The 21728-nt window shown below is 33.3% G+C and overlaps 2 protein-coding genes across 2 annotated transcripts; both read left to right on the forward strand.

The window, feature by feature from the left end:
- Positions 1–500: 500 nt before the first annotated feature.
- Positions 501–5462, forward strand: LOC133193255 (uncharacterized). Its single transcript, XM_061329213.1, has 4 exons — positions 501–729; positions 861–992; positions 5154–5319; positions 5453–5462. The coding sequence occupies exons 1-4, from the start codon at positions 501–503 to the stop codon at positions 5460–5462; spliced, it is 537 nt and encodes a 178-aa protein (XP_061185197.1).
- A 7638-nt stretch (positions 5463–13100) lies between these two features.
- LOC133193256 (von Willebrand factor D and EGF domain-containing protein-like) lies at positions 13101–17345 on the forward strand. Its single transcript, XM_061329214.1, has 8 exons — positions 13101–13195; positions 13639–13702; positions 15042–15227; positions 15587–15810; positions 15913–16159; positions 16363–16518; positions 16681–16849; positions 17131–17345. The coding sequence occupies exons 1-8, from the start codon at positions 13101–13103 to the stop codon at positions 17343–17345; spliced, it is 1356 nt and encodes a 451-aa protein (XP_061185198.1).
- Positions 17346–21728: the final 4383 nt, after the last annotated feature.

Raw genomic sequence — 21728 nt, forward strand, 5'->3', positions numbered from 1 at the left:
CTTATTATACAATATAAAAATATCTTTAAAGGTTCTCACTTAGAATTAATCACAATTTCTTCAACTAGATCATTTTGTTTTTATTAGATAATCTAGCATTTGGAAGGAATGTATCTGGCATATTCATTCAATTCAAGACAGCGAATCTGACCGATGGAGATAGAAATAACACATGTGAACGTTTTAGTGGGAATTATTTTCTGTTTCAAATCGAACTTCAAAAGACATACAGCATTGAATCGTCGAGACTAATATTTAAAGGTATCTATTTCAACATCAATATCATGTATATAGTTATATAGAGAGAAAGAGAGATGTAATTACAATGTACATGTATACAGAATTCTGCAGATATATTCATATTTTAAAACGATTTATTGCTTTTTTTCATGATTAGAATAATAAAAAGTAATTTTTTGTATCATATGAATAATATTGAATTAAAAATTGCGAAATAAAAATTCAATGGTTAAATCAACTTTTGGCTAAATATGATTAATATGTATTTTTTTTATGCCGATATAGGAAATTTAACAACGAATGGAACAAATGGTTATTGTTACGACAACACTTATACTTGGCCTTTTTACGAAATTGGTAACTTTAGAACGGAAATTCCACACATAGTAGAGTTTGAGGCTCAACGAACAGCATCGTACCTTTACTTTTATTTATGGGAGCCATATAGCAATACTGTTGAAATCGAATTATGTGAAATAGAAATAACTGGTGAGTTATAGATATTACCCATTGCTTGACTTAACTTCAAGAGAATATTTCGATTGATCTTCAGATTTCTAGGTCATTTTTGTTTTCAGTGCATGAGTAGGCTCTCTTACTGTGTGAACGTTTTTCTGTAGGATGTGAGGTTGACCACTATGGTGAGGACTGTCTGCCTTGTAATAAGTCTGATAATTGTGAAGTATGTGATGTTAACAATGGAGCATGCTATGTCTGCAGAGAAAATTATACAGGACCGGACTGTAGCATAAGTACGTTCCTTTCTACATAGTTGTAATATTTAACGTAAAAAAATATGCAGTATTTTTTTTTTAAATGTCATGTCGCTCGCCTTGCGCAGTGGATAGAGCGTTTGCTCTAGAGTCGCGGAGTAAGGAGTTGATCCTTGCGTCGGGGTTCGAATCCCACTGTGGGACACCGATCCTTCGGATGATGCCGTATAAACCGAGGTCCCATGTTGCAGTAGGTACTGGCATGAAAAGATCCCTCACTGCTCAATGGCACCGAGTATAGGTCAAAATTTGCAGCTCTCCTCTGGCAAGTGATGGCGTCTCCATATGAGTGAAATATTCTCGAGAGAGACATTTAACAACAAACAAACAAGTCTGAATTTGTGATTTTTAATATTTATCAAATTTTAATATAGAAAAAAAAAATCATAAAAACACTTCAAAACAAATTTTAAGGATTAAATATTTTTACACCCGCTCCGAAGGATATACACTGTTTTAGCCTTGTGTGTTCGTCTGTCCGTTTGTGTCACATTTTATCAGCAACTAATCATCGTACTAGATGCTTTAAATTTTATCACGATCTTTCTTTAGGCATGCCTTAGTATGGGATTCATTTTTGTACGAATCGGATGTCAACTTCCTGTTTATCCGTGCGTTTGTCAATACCACATTTTCGTCGCAGTTTCCTCAGCAAATACTCATCGCAGATACTTGAAAGCTTAGCACAGTTTTTGTTTAGGCATGTCATATTGTGGGTTTAATTTTTGTACGAATTCGATGTCAAACTTCTTGTTTATCTCTGCGTCTGTCTTTACCAAATTTTCGTCGCAGTTTTCTCAGCAACTATTCATGTAGATGCTTGAAATTTAGGCATGCCAAATGATGGGCTTCATTAGAACATATTCACATCAGACTGAGGATATTACTAGTGAACATTTGCTCACAGACTTCTTGTTTTATTTATCACCGTATATAATTTGTTTATAACTTTTTTTACATATTCTTTCTCTCAAATAAAATATGAAGATAACGAACAGTATTCAATCTCGAAAGTCCAATTAAACGATAAAAAATTGAAGCAGAGCAAACACAGACCTCAAAATCTAGAGGTGGGATCGAGTGCAATGGAGGAGTGAGCATCCCCTGCCGACCGGTCACACCCACCGTGTGCTCCTTGTCAAGATCGGATAATAAAGGAGAAATCCGTAGACACTGTATAATGATTAATTACTTGTTACATTTACATAAAAAACAACTATAAACAAAACAATAAAAAACAAACTTATAGCAAAGGTTAAAATTTCTCAACTGCAAATCAAATATGCATGTCTCGGGGAATATACCTGTGATATATGAAAGCCCTAGCAGCAACCATTGAATAGATAAGGAAAAGGTTAAAGTTTTTCAAAAGTAAGTCAAACATCAAGGTCAAAATTAATGGGCTTTAGGAAAGGCCTTCTCACAAGAAATATACAGGTGAAATATGAAAGCTGAAGAACCAATCGTTCAAAAGTCATGACCATTGTTAAAGTTTTTTTCAAAAGTAGGTCAAACTCCAAGGTCAATGAATTACAATTGTTGGTATCCAAAGGAAGGTCTTGTCACAAGGAAAAAACGTTAAATATGAAAGTCCTAGCAATAACTTTTCAAAAGTTGTATCCAAGGTTAAATTTTTTCAAAAGTATGTCAAACTCCAAAGTCAAAGGATCAAAGTTGTTGGTATCCAAAGGAAGGTCTTGTCACAAGAATTTCATATGTGAAGTATGAAAGCCCTAGCACCAGCCGTTCAAAAATTATGGCCAATGTTAAAGTTTTTCAAAAGTAGGTCAAACTCCAAGGTCAAAGGGTCAAAGTTGACACAATTAAACATGTGAAATATGAAAGCCCTGGCTCCAACTGTTAAAATGTTATGGCCAAGGTTAAAGTTGGGGAAAATTTTGCAAAACTGGGTCAAACTCCAAGGTCAAGGTCCAATATGGTGGTACCCGAAGAAAGGTCTTGTCACAAGGAATATACATGTGAAACATGAAAGCCATAGTTCCAACCAATCAAAAGTTATGGGCAGTGTTAAAGTTTTTGCGACAAACAGACAGACGGACGGAGAGGGCAAAAACTATACATCCCCGAATCTTCGATAAGGGGGCATAAAAAAATGTTTGTACATAGACGATATTTGGCATTTTAGCTCATAACAAAGCGGATAACAAACACATGACAAATATAAATCGATTACAACTGAACATTGAATTTTTTAGTCGGTTACTAACGTATTGAGAAAAATAGCAAACCGTTTATTTAATTATAGCTTACCCTAACTATCTCTTTTAAAATCCACAAAAAATTAAATGATATCCAAGAGATCCCGAATAGAGAATCCTGTTCAAAGCCAAAGCTAGAGAGAATCGTAAACAAAGCGTGTGGATAAGTGTACAAAACGTTTCGTGCTACCTATTTATGTCTCAGTATTACAGAAATCAATAGAGGTCTATCCAGCATTAGAAGTCTTGACCAAATGGTCCAGAATATCAAAAACCTGGTTTTAAAAATCCCAACTTAATATCCCTTCGCAACAAACTTCGAGGATTTATATAACATAGTAATGCGCTTGTGTTTGTTATATATATATATATATATATATATCTATATCTATATATATATATTGTGTTCACATCGTATAAATAAAATTGAATGAGGGGATAATAAAACATAACACATAGTGCTTTACTTTTTCCAAGTGCAAGTATGGAGTTGTCTGAATTTGGGATTGAAATTCTTGATAACATCACTATAACATTTAGCTAAATATATAGCTTGAATTACTTGTACTTACGTACAATCCCATTTTCGGGTCGTCTCAGTTCTGGTGTATTCGTATATATTTAATGCCACATTGTTTAAATAAAGCACAGAAAAGTTAATACATACACTGGTAAAGATTTTGTTTTGTGTCTCTAATATTTTTGAAAATCAAAAACAGCTTTGCTTAACTTTAATATCTTTATATTTAATCTGAGTAAGTTTGCTTAAAACCCAGAGGGAGAGAGGAATGATTTCAAAGAAAAAATCCACTCTTCGCGATTCTCAAGAGCCCCGCATAAACTCCATAACTCCTGACCCAGTGGAAAATATTAATTTTGAGTGAGGTATCCTTCCTCATCATAGCTATGCACTTATTTTTCTTAATACTCAGGAGCAGAGAAGATAATTTTCGAAGAAATAATGCGTTTTTCTTTATACTCTATAGACTCCCCCCGAACATCCCTCCCCCCCCCCCCCCCGAAAAAGAAAAACAGAACCCTGATCTTAAGGCGACAAATTTCACAATTAAGGAAGAAGAACCCTTGTTCATCAGTACTATGAACTAAGTTTATCTGCTTTTTTGCTAGTTAATCAATAGATCCCCTCCTTAACACCTGATTCCATGACGCATTACGAAGAAATTCATAATTATAAAATTGGTACCCTTGCCCAACATGACCATGCACTTCGGGTGCTTTATACGCAGGAGCAGAAAAGAAGATTTTCAAAAATTATTGTATTTCACTGTATAACATAATCAACAAAGCCCACCCTCACACAAAACTGAACCCCTGATCTTAAGGCCACAAGTCATACAATTCTGAGAGAGCCGTCCTTGCTCATCATAACTATGTACTTACATGTAGTTTATCTGCCAATTATACAGGGGGAGAAAAGATGATTTTTGAAGAATTTATGCATTTTCACTATTATATCATTAAATCACATCTTTAACTCCAGAACCCCTCACCCTAAGGCCATGAATTTCAAAATTTTAATAGAGCCTCAGGGTTTATTGCTTGTTAAAATCAAATTTTCTTGGTGTCTAGAAGAAAAGAAGATTTTTGATGGGTAGCAATGATTTCTTTTTATTGGTTTGAGACCAGAACAGTTTCAGTACCCTTTGAAGTATTGTTAATGAATACAATTAATGTCAAGAATTGGTGAAATTGGTTAAGCTGTTTAAGAGGAGAAACCGAAAATGTTCAAAAAATTACGACCAGCGGAAGACAGACGACGGCTGACAAAAACAGATGCCTTTAGGAATAGGTCATCCGAGTGACCTCAGTGCCATAAAAAAGTGACAATTACTTTATAGTTTTCACATTTCTGTTTGATAACGCTATTTTTTTTTTTTATTTTTTATTTTTCATTTTGTAGATAATGAAAATGTCGCTTTACAAACTGATACTTGGCTATATTACTCGGATTCATTTTTGTACTACATGTATTTACCTTCCCATCGTCTGTTTGATGGTTCTACTACTCAACCCAGTTGCATTGATTTTACCTCTTCCTGGACTGGAAAGACCTATTACTTGGACATGTATACGAATGTTATTCACAACATTAAAGATATACGGTTTTATTTCATCAATAAAGGTACTGATATTTTTTTTATAATGCATGCATTTCATTGATAGTAGCTTACATTAATTGTATAAATTACCATCATGTAGGTACGTGTGACCGTACAAAAAGGCCTGCCTGTGTCCTTTTTTTTTTCTAAACCCAAGATCTGTAGAACGCAGGGGGGTGGGGGGGGGCTTTTCCATATTTTCTGAGTATAGTATTTAGCTTCAGTTAATTTTCCTTAGTATGCTGGTTGCCCCCCCCCCCCCTTTATTGTAGTAAGATCGGGCACTGGCAAATTCAAGGGTTTGGACAGTTTATAGTTTTTTTTTCCTCTTTGGTGAAGATGCCCCCGTTTGAAGCCTTTGCTACGGACCTTTTAATTCTCTAAGACCTTAGAAGAACTGTATATATAAAGATATTTTCAAGTTCCATTGAAGAACATGAACTCTCATTTTTTAAATAAATAAGAGAATCAATTTTATTAATTATGTGATAAGTACCGTATATCACCTACCTACTCATTATTTCTACATGTATCCTAAGTCGGGAGAGGGCCAGGAAACTTTTTTTTTGGTAAGTGGTCTAGTTTGATTCATTATGATGCTCTAAAAGTGAACTATGTGTATCTTTTTATCGGTATTTCTTCAATATTTCAGCATGTAGATCTCAATTCATGAGCATATTTTTATGTTCTCATTTTTCATAACAGGGACATCAGCTGTAAGATTCCAGTATATCATTTGTCGATATTGTTCATCAGAGAATCCACACAGTGGGATAGAAGAGATACCTGCCTCGTCATCATCTGTGATAAAAATCCCCTATCTTAAACAACACTCCTATCTATATTTTTCATTCAATTTCTCTGTTGACCACCTCAAAAAAATGAACAGCTCTTCACTCTCCTTCTGCGAAGTAGAAATTTATGGTAAGTCTTCATTTGTTGAGTCTTAAATGTTTAACCCTGCAATCTAATTGAACGAGTTCTACAAATATTACATGTAAAGGAACTTGCCCATTTATCAACCAAAATGATCTGTACACACTACAATCTGGTTTTTAAATTCCCGAAGGAAAAAAATAGAAGTCATCCAAGGCCTTCAATTTGGCATTTAATATATATTGTCACCATGTGATAATTTCTCATTTTCATTCATACATTGATCTGAGGTAACTTTCTGAATTCGAGATAAAGGTCACAATCCACGGACTCTGAAACATATGCGGCCAGTCTAATCGTGGCTGTGTTATTACATGTATATGTACATGGGAAGGTGGGACGGTATTTTTTTTTATTTGCTTCCAAGGAATAATTTCTTATTGATAAATATTTAAAATAAATAAATAATTTTTGTTTTAAAAAAATGTACTTTAAACTTAGTGTACATAATAGAAATAATGTTTCGTTTTGTTTTTCATTCCTCGAAAGTTAATTTTTAATTTAGGGTTTTATATAAAGTTGTAATGTGAACTGCTCCCAGACATACGCATGCTTAAGATATAATGATATTTATTTCAGTGTCTAAACTAATTATAATATAAAGAAAAGAAAAAGATGTTAATTTCATTTTCACTAAATAGCAGTTGGAAATGACAACATATTTTTTCTGTAATTTTCATTTATTATGATACATATCTATCAAAATACTGATTGGAAATATCACATGCCAAAGATCTAGGGTATCAGCATGTGATGTTTGCAAGTTCCCTTTTGAGCATTTAGACATAAATTAGATAAATTAATACCTTTAGATTTTTGTTGCATTTTTCTTTCCATCAGATAATTGATGATGATACAATTCTACGCAGATTCAATATATCCCCTTTAAATCGAAATTAAAGATACCAAAGAGTCTAACACATCTGTTTCATATTTGGATAGTTTTGTCTTAAAAAAAAGACTTTTATGGTAAATTACAAACAAAACCTGTTGAATCGATGAGTAAGAACGCACTCTACCTCGAACTAATTCTTAAACGAGGTATTATATTGACTAACAAGTTGACAAAACATGGATATCAACAGTCTCGTTTAGTGTCAACAATTTGTAAACTCTTTTGTCGATACAAAGACTTTTTCAGCAATAACAATTTATCGTTAAGTCGACTGCTGATTGATGTTTTTCGAAACAAATCATTAGTTCATTATTTACGCATTGAATTGTCTATGAATTTTTCCGTTTGCCAAGGAGGACACGGCGGGTTTAGCCGACAGAAGATGGCATAAATTAGATAAATTAATACCTTTAGATTTTTGTTGCATTTGTCTTTCCATCAGATAATTGATGATGATACAATTCTACGCAGATTCAATATATCCCCTTTAAGTCTAAAGGTATTAATTTATCTAATTTATGTCTCCTCCATGGCACCTGACCCCACCTCTGATGTTTTAAAGGTCCGTGTTTGCTCTGGTGTAAATTTTATTGTTTCATTGTACTTTCGTGCTTGATTACTGTTCGTTACATTCATTTATCATCATTTACCTGCGATATTCTTATCCTTTAATTTATATATCTTGATTAATATGTAACAATTGATCACTGAAAATTAAAGTATTAAAAATTGCACGGAAAAGTCAGTCAATTATACAGTTTTGCAATCAAAATGTATCAAATACTTTTTCTACTTTGAATTCTTTCTTTGGACTTTTTCTTGTGGAAATACATGAACTTTAAAATGCATAATATATTTTTGCAGCCGATAGCTTTGCATCAATTTAATTTGTAAGAATATTTTACTAAATGAAAAAGTATATGGCATAAAAAATGGTTATATTTATGCTAAATGTTATGAATTTTCTTTTTATAACCTCATGTAGTTTTTTCATAATCAATGAGGTTACTGTAAAAATGTTGATGTTACATAGGTATCAGCAACATCGTTTATAGTCAACAGATCCGAACTTTAATGTAATGGTCGGTTCAATGGCATTGATTACAAATGTGACTGGCATTTCTAGTATTGATTATTAGACGATTGTTTTCATACCGATTTCTCTACGGATAAAATCATTTAATGATCAAGACAAAGGACTCAAAACAGCGTAACCAGTCGATAGGGGATACTAACTCTTCCCGTGTCCTGATCCCTACTATGGTGTTTCCAACGGTCTTTGTTTTCTTTGCTATCATATTTGTTACTTTGGAATTTAAAGCTTGATTTTCGCTCGTTACATTCCTAACCCCTGTTATGCAATGGAAGTAGTCGAGCTATCATAAACTCAACTCTTTTCAAATTGAATCTTAAATAGAAAAGCATGAGTATATCATTTTATATTCACAATAATGCCTAAGAGCATATGATGTTATAACATATTTAAACAACAAAAGGAGTACACAAGATCAATATCTTAAGTGTTCAATGGTCATAAAAAAAAAAGATTTTGCATACTGAAAAAAGGTATATCTCAATTACTCACTTCATAGTCGATATTTTCATAAGTTCCGTTAAAATAAAAATAGTCCATCTGAGAATACATCTTATCGTTGACTCTATAACTAAGCTGATGTTGTTCATACTAGATGTTTTCATGGTACATTTTACCACGAATACCTTCAATACAGGAGACTTACGTTTTTAAACTGTCAGCAGGGGATTCTAACGCGTACTGACCAGGAAGTCTCTATGTGTATTGCAAATACGAAACAGATTACTGTTGATTATCTCCACGAGTTTTTTTTTTTCGGTGAATTTATTTTTTGACATTTTTGTTCTAAAAGGATGCCCTAGAAATCATTATGGTAGCCCATGTAGACCATGCTTTTCAAATTGTGACGAATGTAACGCTATTGACGGATCTTGTATATGCCAAGCTGGGTATACCGGTACAAACTGCACAGAAGGTAAATATTCAATCTTTAACTTATTTCTGCCTTTGGTCTTTTAAAGAAATGTAATAAATGCTATTTTAGGCGATACACGTGTTATAATGTTATTTTATTTCTTTTCATTTTAAATTTACATAAACTATTGAAGAGTGTTCGAATAGCACATATGGTGATAATTGTGTTTACGAGTGTGGACATTGTTTTAATGAAACTTGTCATCACGTCACCGGGAATTGTTTACTTGGTTGTAATAATGGTTGGACATCAAGCAGGTGCAATCAAGGTTAGTGTTTAAACATAAGCTATTAAAAATGAATTATTCCATCTTTACATGAAAAAAAAAAAGGGGGGGTGGCACCGACTCACAATCGCGAATATGTTTTCGTCACAAACTCGTCTGTCTCTTTTGAAAATGAGTAGGAAATAGACAGAATTACAAGCTTGTTCGCTTAAAGCAACTGAGAATATTGCAAGCTTTACTTGGTTTTATATCCATATGTATGATTGTACAAAAGGATCCACATTTTTTTTATTTAGAAGTTTACATGCATCTTCATGATTATATACTAACTTAAGTATTTCACGTAAATAAATTACTACAAATAAAGAACAGAGTTTTAAGGACAGATGATAGAAACAAATTTTCATGAAAACATTTGAAAATAACAACTTGAGTCATGTTTATATAAGTAAAATGAACAACTTTTACCGCGTAGTTTCCAATTTTTCATTCAAAGTTTCATAGTATAGGAATTTGAAGTGACAACAAATTGTTTAGATTAATAAGGATGGTTGCAAAAAGGTAGAATCTGAACATGATAGAAGGTGTACAATTTCTGAAATTTTAAAAATTAAATATTTGCATCATTTGAAACAAAAATAGCCCCAAAAATATATACCAATCGCTAGGCATTCATTTTTTCTGTTAGTATCATCTATCCTTAATAAGGAAATATGTGTATGTGTTTAAACGTCCAGATCTTTTAAAAAATATATATGTCCTGAATATAATATATGTAAACTGGTATAATGCTATTGGACATTTTCAACACTCCATTTATCATTATGAATTAAATCATTAAGACAAGAAGAATTAGACAGACACAGATCTGTCTTTGCAATAAATAAAGGTAGGATTTTCATCTTCTAATTCAGCCTGCACACCTGGTTGGTATGGACGTGATTGTTCACAGCGATGTAGCAGTCACTGCTTAACACCGTACGTGTGCGACCGATTTAACGGATCTTGTATTGGCGGATGTGCTACTGGGTGGACTACTGATGCCTGTGACAAAGGTTTGTTGTTTAGATGCTTATTTTAACTAACTCTATATTTCTCCATTTTTTTAAAATTATTATTATTATTATTATACATGTACAAAAGGTTATTTATTTTATTCACAGTTGACACGGAATATTGTAAGTATAATTTTCTTATCTCTAATCGGCCTACTGTAGCCTTTCTTTTTGATTTTTTTAAAGCTTCTTTTGACATATTGCTTTTTGTACTCTTCCATCCAAAAAAGGTGTTGATTGGGTACCATCAGCTGTTTCCGTTTTGTACCATAATATGACATGGAAAAAAGAAATATTAAATCATCTAATCAGATTTGACCCCGCTGTGGCCCTTCTCTGCAACTTTAGTTTGAAAACCGATGAAGAACTTTTTTACGACGTTACTTGGTTTATTGATGGACAAGAAGTTTTACATCAGACAGTTGATGAAACCAGTAATTACACTGCTGTGATAACAGCTCATGATATGATGAGAGCCGAGAAAAAGATAGGGTCTCACGTAAGCTAATTTTTTTAATCATTAAAACTATGATGTTTGGAATATTGGGAATATTGCTTAAAACATCTGAATGTAAAGTTAACCTTATCAAATTGTTTTCAGTTAGAAATCATTTTAAAACATGTGTTTTTGAAGTCAATTCCTTTAAATTGTAAGAGAACAAATGCTTGCATTAATATACATGTATGTCAAAAAAGCGTAAACAAACAAATATGAGTAATTGTGATTAAATTTTCCACAAAATTTGTTTCTTTCGTAAGGTACACTGCAAAGTTGGTGCAAAACGAAAACAAGCAAACAGTCCATGTCTTTTCAAAGTTGGAAATTCATTCTTTGCTGGAATTAAGGTACTATCATAATAAATAACTCAGATTAATGCCTGTTAAGACAGTTTAAAGAATAGTACTCAGTTCTCAGTTTGAAATTTAAAGACTCTGTAATTTTAAAATGCAATTTGCTAACTATTTTCCTTGGATTTTATTAAACCTTTTCCTAAAAGTTATACATTTGGTAAAAAATTGAATTACACTTAAATACATTTTTTAAGATTCTCAATCCAAGTATTGAGTTGGAGAGAAAAGGATCCAAGAATGTCGAATTAGAGATGACAATACCATTTGCCTCTGAATCGCTTTATATTAATGGAGTTCCACAACCAGTTAGCGACCTGAACATTCATATGACCTTCAAAACAGACGATTCCTCTAAATGTAGTGGTGGAGGATCATCTAATCAGTGCGTAGTTAAAGTAAAGAGCTATAGCTACAACGAGAGACACAAGTACGAAAACGGCGAATGGAGACAAAATATTTCATTTCCGGTTTATAGCCAGGATACGGATGGTTACGTCATCAATAGTCACATGACCCTTAACTTAAAGACAGGCGGTACTAACGGGGTTGGCAGTAAATTATTTGAGCATGTGTCCTTGCCTGATATCTCGGTATATTGTTACATATAATAATATAATTTATACATTTAAAAAGAAAGTCAATTGACGTCGCGCAGAGAACTGGGGCCCATTTTGTAACGTCAAAATAGTGTCATTAAAACGCTTGAAGTTTACGTCCATGTGAGAGTACTGAAACATCCCTATCAGAAATGTTGACTTTTACTTACATGTACGAGAATCTTTTTTTTTTTGATTATCTTGTCTTCTTTCATTCTCTTTTTTCTTCTTTTTTCACTAATTAATATTTTATTCTGCTGATGATAAGATTTGTATTTCCCTTAAAAATGGCAAGTTTGCAAGTAAAACAGTTTACTGTATTTTTGACGTTACGTTTTCAAATAAGACTAGACATCCAATTTTTGCTTCTTTTTTTTTTTTTTAGGTTTAACTTCTTTCTATTTTTTGATATAAAATTTTATTCATTTGCACATTTCGAAAACAAGATTTTTATGGATAACAAGTATTCCTCTTAAAAAAGAAAAGAGCTCATATCTGTGATATACGTCTTGTAAAATATCATAATACGCTTATTTATGACATAGCAACAAAACCGACTAGGCATCAAAATTACTCTACTATTTCTTCAAATACTTGCTTATATCTATTTAAAGAAACATGTGTCTACATGTACTTCTTGATTTGCACATTTTATATCTTCTTTTAGTTTTACCAAAAGAACTTATTATATGGGAAAAAATCTTTACCAAACATTCCATCTCTCCTTGTTACTTGTCAAAATCACGGGATATTACGGGATGCTATTATTTTTACGAACAGCTAGTCCGAATCGGCCAGTATTGGAAACTTATTAATGAATTTTGTATGAAATCATCACAGGACATAATAGAAGCTTTGTGCAAATTGGAGAAAAGTTCCATGTGGTCAAAACGAAAAAATGACTAAAAACTACTAGCGCCCGTCTTTTAGTGTTACTTTAAGTTACCCAATTACGTTACTCTATACTATGCACGACGTTCTCGACGAATAAAATATTTAAAATACATGAATGAAAAATAATGTAAGTGATTATATAATAGTCTCTGTGTGCTTCTCATATGTATTAATCTTGCCTTTATTCTATAGAAAATATCTTCACTGTAAAAAAAAAGTACCTAACTTTACATGTTAACTGATTTGCTATCTTTTCTTTTTTACGATACTCATAATTGTTTTATAATGAAACAGATAAGTGTTCGAGAAGGAAATGAACAATGGAAAGGAAGATCGTGTGGTGTTAGAGCGGATCCACATATGTATACTTTTGACGGAAAGTAAGAAAATATGGGAATAGTTCGCACAGTGCATTGCGTATGACTTACAATCTTCCTAAAATATATTCAGAAATATAAACCTTTATGGGTGTATTATCAAGAGCAGCATTACATATACAGTAAAACTTGTCTAAACCGGTGATTTAACTGTCATATTTCCTTAGTAGTTTGCTACATAATATTTTACTATTATTATTATTTAATATCAAATATGCATGTTAGTCCGAAATCCTTTAATTTGAAGGTTGTCTAGTGAAAAACTTTGCCCAATTTATAGATGACATTCTTAACATTTTCTTCAAATCTTTGATACCCAGTTATCGTTATTTAACGTATTTCAGAATAATTGTTCGTTACAAAGGGAAAAAGTCAATAAATCTTGTAATGTAACAAGAGATGTGCTTACCTTGTTTGTACATGTTATCTATGTGTTCTCCCTACAGATCATACGAGTGTCAGATACCTGGAGAATTTATAAATTATCGAAATCAGCATCAACTACAATGGGTAAGGCTGATCAAACAAAAAGCCCCGGGCCACATTTTACAAAAGAACTTACGACTAAGTCCAAGAACTTGCGCTTAATGTAAAATCTTGCAAAGTTTAGTTTTTTTTAATATTTACTTATATACAAAAACATCTTAAACAGGTTTGGCACAGTTCCTTCTTTTCTCAGTAACTGTTACGCTAAAAGGGAAATTGTTCCTCTTTTCAGTAATTAAAAAACATTACTGTAAACGGGAATTTTCGTCATATTTTTTAAATAATGCCCCAAATCCGTGTGTTAAATAAAAAGTGCACGAAAAATACGATGTAATGTGTTTAAACATTATTAAACCAACCTCGTTGACAAAAAATGTCAGTTCTTTAGTGCTGCAGACGGGAGTAAGATGAGATTTAATCGTACGAAATCATGAGTATTTTTCCAACGGATGTGAATATTTCCATTACAAGTATATTATTACTAGTTCAAACACGGAAAATTTCATAGCTTGGTTTCGTTGAGGTGACATATTTTGAACATGTATTGGAATTTAAACTCACATGCATGCAGCAGTAATCCACGACTTCCACTTAAATTCCCCCTGTTGATAAATGATACGAAAAGTATGGAATTTTACAAGGTCTTTAATTCACAAACCATCTTTTATTGACTATCTTTTAAAATTTAATATTTCATCTAACTATTTCATCTGTAAAAGAAGCAGTGGTATTAAAAATTGTTTTTACTATGTCTTTGAAAGAAAAGTTCATAGAATTTAATTAGAACGAATAATTTCATGTACGAGTTAGCAATTGCTAACACAGATTAGCTTCCGTAAGAAATCTATATAGTAGAAATATTTCATCACTCTTTTTCAGCTTTTTGCTGAATTATTGTAGTTTTAAGCATATATACACTTAATAGACTATAAATATTGAGAGGATGTGAAAATATTCTTGCACTTAATCTTTTACTCAAGGCAAACACAAGAACAGAGGGTAAACGAGTGAAAATTCCCGTATACAGTGATGTTTTTTTTATTACTGAAAAGAGGAAAAATTCCCTTTTAGCGTAACAATTACGGAAAAAAAGGAACTGTGCCCAACCTGTTAAAACTCTTTATAAAAATTATAAATACCAATTTTAATAAATATAGGAAGAAAACTATTCGCTAAATTACATTTTGGTCTTAGTCGTAATTTCGTCTGTAAAACGGGCCATGATCTGTCCTATTTTAAAGAAAGCGCCTTAATGAATTTATATAGGTAATCCAAAAATCAATATAAAGCCTAAAGGATAGAAATGTTCATAAAAAGTAATATAGTACATGTATAAATATGAATTTTAACATTGAAATTTTAGATTCAATCCAAACACCACTTATGTTTCCCGTCGTATGATGGACCTTGGTGCGTCTGCGCAGTGGCAGCAAGAGCAGGAAGAGATGTCTTTGTCATAGATTTGTGTGGAGAAAATAAAATCATCAGTTATGAACTTTGCGAGGACAATGTTTTGAAAGTCACGAAAATCCACGACAAATACTATAAGGTCAGCTACTTATACATAAAACTACAGAGATAAATGGTTGGTTGAAACACCATTTCAATTCTCAAAACTTAAAAGAAAAATAATTAAAGTCCGCTAGGATTTCATTTCATTTATCAACAAATCGTATTTTTAAATACATTGGAATTTTTTAAAAGTCTACTAATAAATTCAGAATTTTATCACAAAATTTTCAGGAGGTGAAGTAACGTTCGCCCTGATTTAACAATTTTGTGTCGAAGTGCACAACTAACATGACTTTCAATTATATACAACAGGACTGAATTTAAAGTTAAGAAAATTAGACATATTGATTTAGTAGTCAGCCATTTTGTATCATTCTATTTATACGGCATCTTCAGATATATTTCCCCACTGGTACTTCACTCGCCATATATATAATGGAATGGAACAGACATTATATCATTGATCTTGAAATTCTACCCTCTGCTATGGATGTAGGGAATGCCGATGGTTTATGTGGATATTTTGATGGTGTGATGGAAAACGACTTCAGAAGGCGAAACAGTACTATTATAGATGACATCGGTCTGAGTTATCCTAATGACTTCTCCGAGTCATGGAAGTAATTATTCATAATTACATTTACAAAAAAATTTCTTTAACGTCAAACTATACATAAACATTCGATTTAAAATAACAATTTCAACCATGTTTTTGCACGTAGGATTCGAGACAACGAAAATCTCTTCAGCGGTGACTCTTTAGTCTACAGCAGTTTGCAATCTGTGTCGACCATTCTTGTTCCTCATTGTACATGCACTGAGAGCGGGAAAACCCAATGCTCCTACAACACGTTCACACCTTGCAACTCAAACCGAGGCAAACAGTATGAATGTAATGTAGACCTTGTACAAAACAGAAGACGAAAACGGGATGTGTCCAATATGTTTATGGAGAGGGATCCTTTAATCGTATGCTATAACTCGTACAGTCTTCTCCATTTTAAAATAATTTTAACTTATCAAACTACTGAAAATTTCTAGATTGATTTGTATGCATAAAAATATTGATCCTGAAATTTGCAAACCTAGAATTAATAAGGAACAATCTCTAATGAATACACGATGACAGTTTCATCTTGGCGATAGTTTTTTTTTTAAATTAACAATTTCAGAGAAAGAAACGCACGGTTTCCTACGTACGGACGACTGAATACTCCGAGAGCGTTTGTCTACAGGCTTTTGAAAATTCACCTGAATACAACACGTGTCAACAACATGTGACCGACCTTAGTAATGTAACCTTATCCAACTGCATTGAAGACATAAGAGTAGGTTAATTACAAGTTAGAACAATGTACGGCACGTTAGGCATATACTGCAGTATCTCATGTTCTAGTGCATATATCAATTAATTTGTACTGAAAAAGTGGCCCAATTTTGCTTAAAAGTCTTTTGAATTGAACAAATTCAATGCTAAAATCTGTTTTCAGATGACAGGCGATGAGAACCTAACGAACATTCACGTCGAAGCCGCTCTACAGCAATGTTCCACGTTTGTTCTTTTAAATGCCACATTGCAAGAGACAGAACCGGAAGTAACCTATGCAATACAAAACCTCTGTCCAAGCAACTGTACCGGACATGGAACTTGTGATGGGGGTAGGCTGTTCATTGTATCATACGATGTTAGGAAACTATCTTGCTAATCTTTTGATTTGAAAATAAAGAATCTGCAAAATCAAAGAGATAAATATGAGATAAAATAAATTAAATAGCTTTATTACAAGTATTTCTCAAAATTTTAAATATAAATTACAAGAAATTTTATAAGATCTCTGATGTCTGTTTTATCATTATCAGTCCAAGAATATCGTTTTTTGCCATCGTCTTACATGTACATGTAGACTTAATGTTTAGTCATTCATCATCTTTATTACAAGGAAACTGTACATGTGATAGTGGCTTTGGGGGGAGCGACTGCTCCTTTGATTTAATCGGACCTCCTACAATAACAAGTGTTCCCAGTGCTGGTCTTTGTGATCTCTCTACTACAACCTGTAAAGAGGCCACCATCTTGGGAAAATATTTCTTTGAAAACATGGACTCGATATGTTATCTTACCGTAAAACAAGTACATCTGAATTGTCATTTGTAAAAATAAAGTTAGCTCAATCAGTAAATGGCTCGCTTTGTGATTCGATTGATTGATTGCATGTTTTCTTACGTCCCATTCTATAATTTTTCACTTAGGCCAACATTTTTTTATTTTCTGTTTTACAGGAACTTTTTTCAAAAATTTGAGTCGGGGGGTCGAAATAAAAATAAAAATAAAAGCTCGAAATTTAAGCAGTCGGTCAGAAAAATAAAAATGAAATGAAAAAATGCAATAAATTTTTTTATTTTTAATTAAGGTTGGAATTTTATTTGTATGACCTTAATTTGTTAGAAAAACGGTGCTATTTGAAAAACTTATGTACACAAAACACAGAATTGGTACTGTTAATGGATCAATGAACTATTTTAAATTTAACCTTCTCTTAGATATTTGGGGCAGGGGTGCATTTCTAGTATAAAGCTTGCAGTTTCTAACATTAATGCAAATCAAACATACAAATCTATAGTCTTTTCTCAGTTGTCATATATCATATTGTCACCACAGTAAACCTATAGGACTTCTGTCACACCCCTCATAAACTTTTCAGAATCTTTTATTTTTTGGTATTCAGCAAATTACAAGATCTGTGGATTTTGGACTAGTTCTGGCAAAGTTATGGAGAAAATACAGTGAGACATTCAATGGATCAGCTAAAATAAATTAATTCACAGAAGTGCACATGAGACATGAAAAAAAGAAAAGTTGTATAATATTTTTTTTTCAACGCACTTCCAATTAATATATACGTAGGTGGAAAAAACGTACCACAATATCTCTATTTAAAACATATTCAAACTTCCTCAATCTGTAGTATATATATCTTTTTATCCTTATGTTTTCTTTCTGAGCATGCTAACTTTCAATATAATTGTAGAAAATACACATCTTTCCCATAGTATACACATGTAAAATACACATGACAATATTCTGTTTACTGCAGAATTTAAAAATTTAATTGTTGAAAATGGTTCTAATCCACAACTGTTGAATGAAAAAAGAAACCAGGTCTTGAATTAAAATAATATTTGTAAGGGCGTATCATTTACAATACTTTTCCCTAGTGGTAAAAAAAGTTGTTTTACTAAACAAGAGCTATACATATACACTACATCAGCTGATATGAATACGCTGAACAATCAATGTACATTAATTTGTTACATAGCACGCAAAATTCCATAAAGCGACAAAAAAGGAGATAATGTCTTGTATCAATCAAGCATATATACTGATATATCTTCGTAGGTAATTCTGAATTCCAATATTTGTCATAAAACGAGTGAAAGTTGTGACTCGAATTTCCTCAGTCACGCCACTTTCTACCAGTTCTACATAGTTCTAGTGTTCTGTCGTTACTTGTAAAAGAAAACATTCCTGTCTTAAAATTAAGTTTAAAAAATCTTCAAGACGTATTTCAATGTATTGAAGCAATTGTCAAAGATAATACGTATTCAAAACCTTTCAAAACAAGCGGTTGACAGAACCTCGATTTCCACGTGGCCCTCCGCATGACATTTGATCAAGATCACTGATTCGTCTATTTCATTCAATCTTTCATTAAAATTTATACTTTTTAAGCTCACCTGAGCTGAAAGCTCAAGTGAGCTTTTCTGATCACATTTTGTCCGGCGTCCGTCTGTCTGTCTGTCCGTCTGTCTGTCTGTAAACTTTTCACATTTTCGACTTCTTCTCAAGAACCACTGGGCCTATTTCTACCAAACTTGCCACAAAGTATCCTTGGGTAAAGGGGATTCAAGTTTGTTCAAATGAAGGGCCACGCCCTCTTTCAAGGGGAGATAATAAGGGTTTAGTGAAAAAATAATGGCATCATTTAAAAATCTTCTTCTCAAGAACCGTAGGACCAGGAAAGATGAAACTCATGTGGTAGTGTAGATTCAAGTTTGTTCAAATCATGACCCCCGGGGGTAGGGCGGGGCCACAATGGAGGATCAAAGTTTTACATAGAAATATATAGGAAAAATCTTTAAAAATCTTCTTCTCAAGAACAGCAAAGCCATGATGAGCCATATTTATATGGAAGCATCCTCAGGTAGTGTAGATTCAAGTTTGTTCAAATCATGACCCCAGGGGGTAGGGCAGGGCCACAATGGAGGATCAAAGTTTTACATAGAAATATATAGGAAAAATCTTTAAAAATCTTCTTCTTAAGAACAACAAAGTCATGATGAGTCATATTTATATGGAAGCATCCTCAGGTAGTGTAGATTCAAGTTTGTTCAAATCATGACCCCCGGGGGTAGGGCGGGCCACAATGGAGGATCAAAGTTTTACATAGAAATATATAGGAAAAATCTTTAAAAATCTTCTTGTCAAGAACAGCAAAGCCATGATGAGTCATATTTATATGGAAGCATCCTCAGGTAGTGTAGATTCAAGATTATTCAAATCATGACCCCCGGGGGTAGGGCAGGGCCACAATGGAGGATCAAAGTTTTACATAGAAATATATATGAAAAATCTTTAAAAATCTTCTTCTCAAGAACAGCAAAGCCATGATGAGCCATATTTATATGGAAGCATCCTCAGGTAGTGTAGATTCAAGTTTGTTCAAATCATGACCCCCGGGGGTAGGGCGGGGCTGCAATGGACTATCAAAGTTGTACATAGAAATATATAGGAAAAATCTTCTTCTCAGGAACAGCAAAGCCCAGATGGTATATATTTATATGGAAGCATCCACAGGTAGTGTAGATTCAAATTTATTCAAATCATGACCCCCGGGGGTAGGGTGGGGCCACAATGAAGGATCAAAGTTTTACATAGAAATATATAGGAAAAATTTTAAAAATCTTCTTCTCAGGAACAGCAAAGCCCTGATTGATGTATTATTATGTGGAAGCATCCTCAGGTAGTGTAGATTCTATTTTATTCAAATCATGGCCCCCATGGGTAGGATGGGGCCACAATGGAAGATCAAAGTTTTAAATAGAAATGAAAAGGAAAATATCTTCTGAAGAACTGCAAACCATGATTAGTCATTTTGATATGGAAACATATAGAAAAAATATTTTCTTCCCAAGAACAGGAAAGCTATGTTTAGTCATACTGATATGGAAGCATCCTCAGGTAGTGTAGATTCAAGTTCAAATGATGACCCCTGGGATAGGGAGGAGCCACAATGGGGGATCAAATTTTTACACAGGAATATATGGGAATTTTTTTTAAAAATCTTCTCAAGAACAACAAAGCCATTTTGTTATATTGACATGGAAGCATCAGGTAGTTTAAAATTCAAGCCCCCCCCCCCCCTTCCCGGTAATCTTTTCAATACTGAACTGATTTGTGCTTTTGCCCAGCCAATGTGCTCAGGTGAGCGATGTGGCCCATGGGCCTCTTGTCTAATATATAACATTGACACGTCACTTTTTTGAACTGACTATTTAAAAACACGTGAAACCCTCCGATTCTGACATTTTTGGCGCTGTGCTGTGCAGTGACTCTTCACGCAACGAATACTGTGATTGGATGAATCTATTTACCTCAGCCAATGACAAATCGCATTTTGAAAGGCTTGTAAAAAGGTTATTTATATTTCTTTTATTTTTTCAGAGACTATAAATAAACTATCTTCGGGAGAAATAAAAATAAAACTTGAATTGGGGACTTTTATTTTTATTTCATTTTAGCCCAAATTAGGGTCGGCGCTCCCGTAAAACAGAATATAAAAAAAAATTGGCCTTATATAGAGACGTCATCATATACAGGTGAAGGGCTTCAAATTAAAACCTCTACTCGGCACTCAGGGCCATTATTTAAGCAGTAAGTGTTCTTTATCGTGCCATCGCCTACCATGAAACGGGCCTCGGTTTTATAAGGTCTTATCCGAAGGACCCGCAACTTTCACTCCGAAGTGCCGAGCGCTTGACGAAGGAACAGTTGCTACCTATTTTTTTTTATCGACTTACGTCAGTCGAGACCGTGATTCGAACACACATCCTTCCGATCACGGACCAAGCGCTCTACCGACTGAGCTACCGATACTGTAGTCTTTGTGATTCGAAGGTTGTGAGCTCAAGCCCCAGGCAGCGACAGACCTAAGATGATGAGAAAAGGTTTCATTCCTCAAATGTTCGGTTCCTTGAATTAAAAGTTGCAGGTCTTTTGAATGCAACCTTTAAGTACAAGGACCCTGTGTTACGATAATGGGTGGCACGATGATGATTCCTCACTGCTCAATTGCCAAGTAAGTCTAAATTTAAGGATCTTTACCGGTATATGATGACGTCTTCATACGAGTTAAAAATTGTCGAATGGGACGTAAAATAACACGCAGTCAATCCATCAGTGTTGATATGCTTGTTCATTTGACAATGCTTTGACATAGTTTTTTTTTTCATCAATATGAAATATATTTTCTTAGAGCAA

Source organism: Saccostrea echinata, unplaced genomic scaffold, assembly GCF_033153115.1.
Source record: "Saccostrea echinata isolate AGI-Se365-2 ecotype Australia unplaced genomic scaffold, CSIRO_AGI_Sech_v1 ptg000027l, whole genome shotgun sequence".
Classification (NCBI taxonomy): Eukaryota; Metazoa; Mollusca; class Bivalvia; order Ostreida; family Ostreidae; genus Saccostrea; species Saccostrea echinata.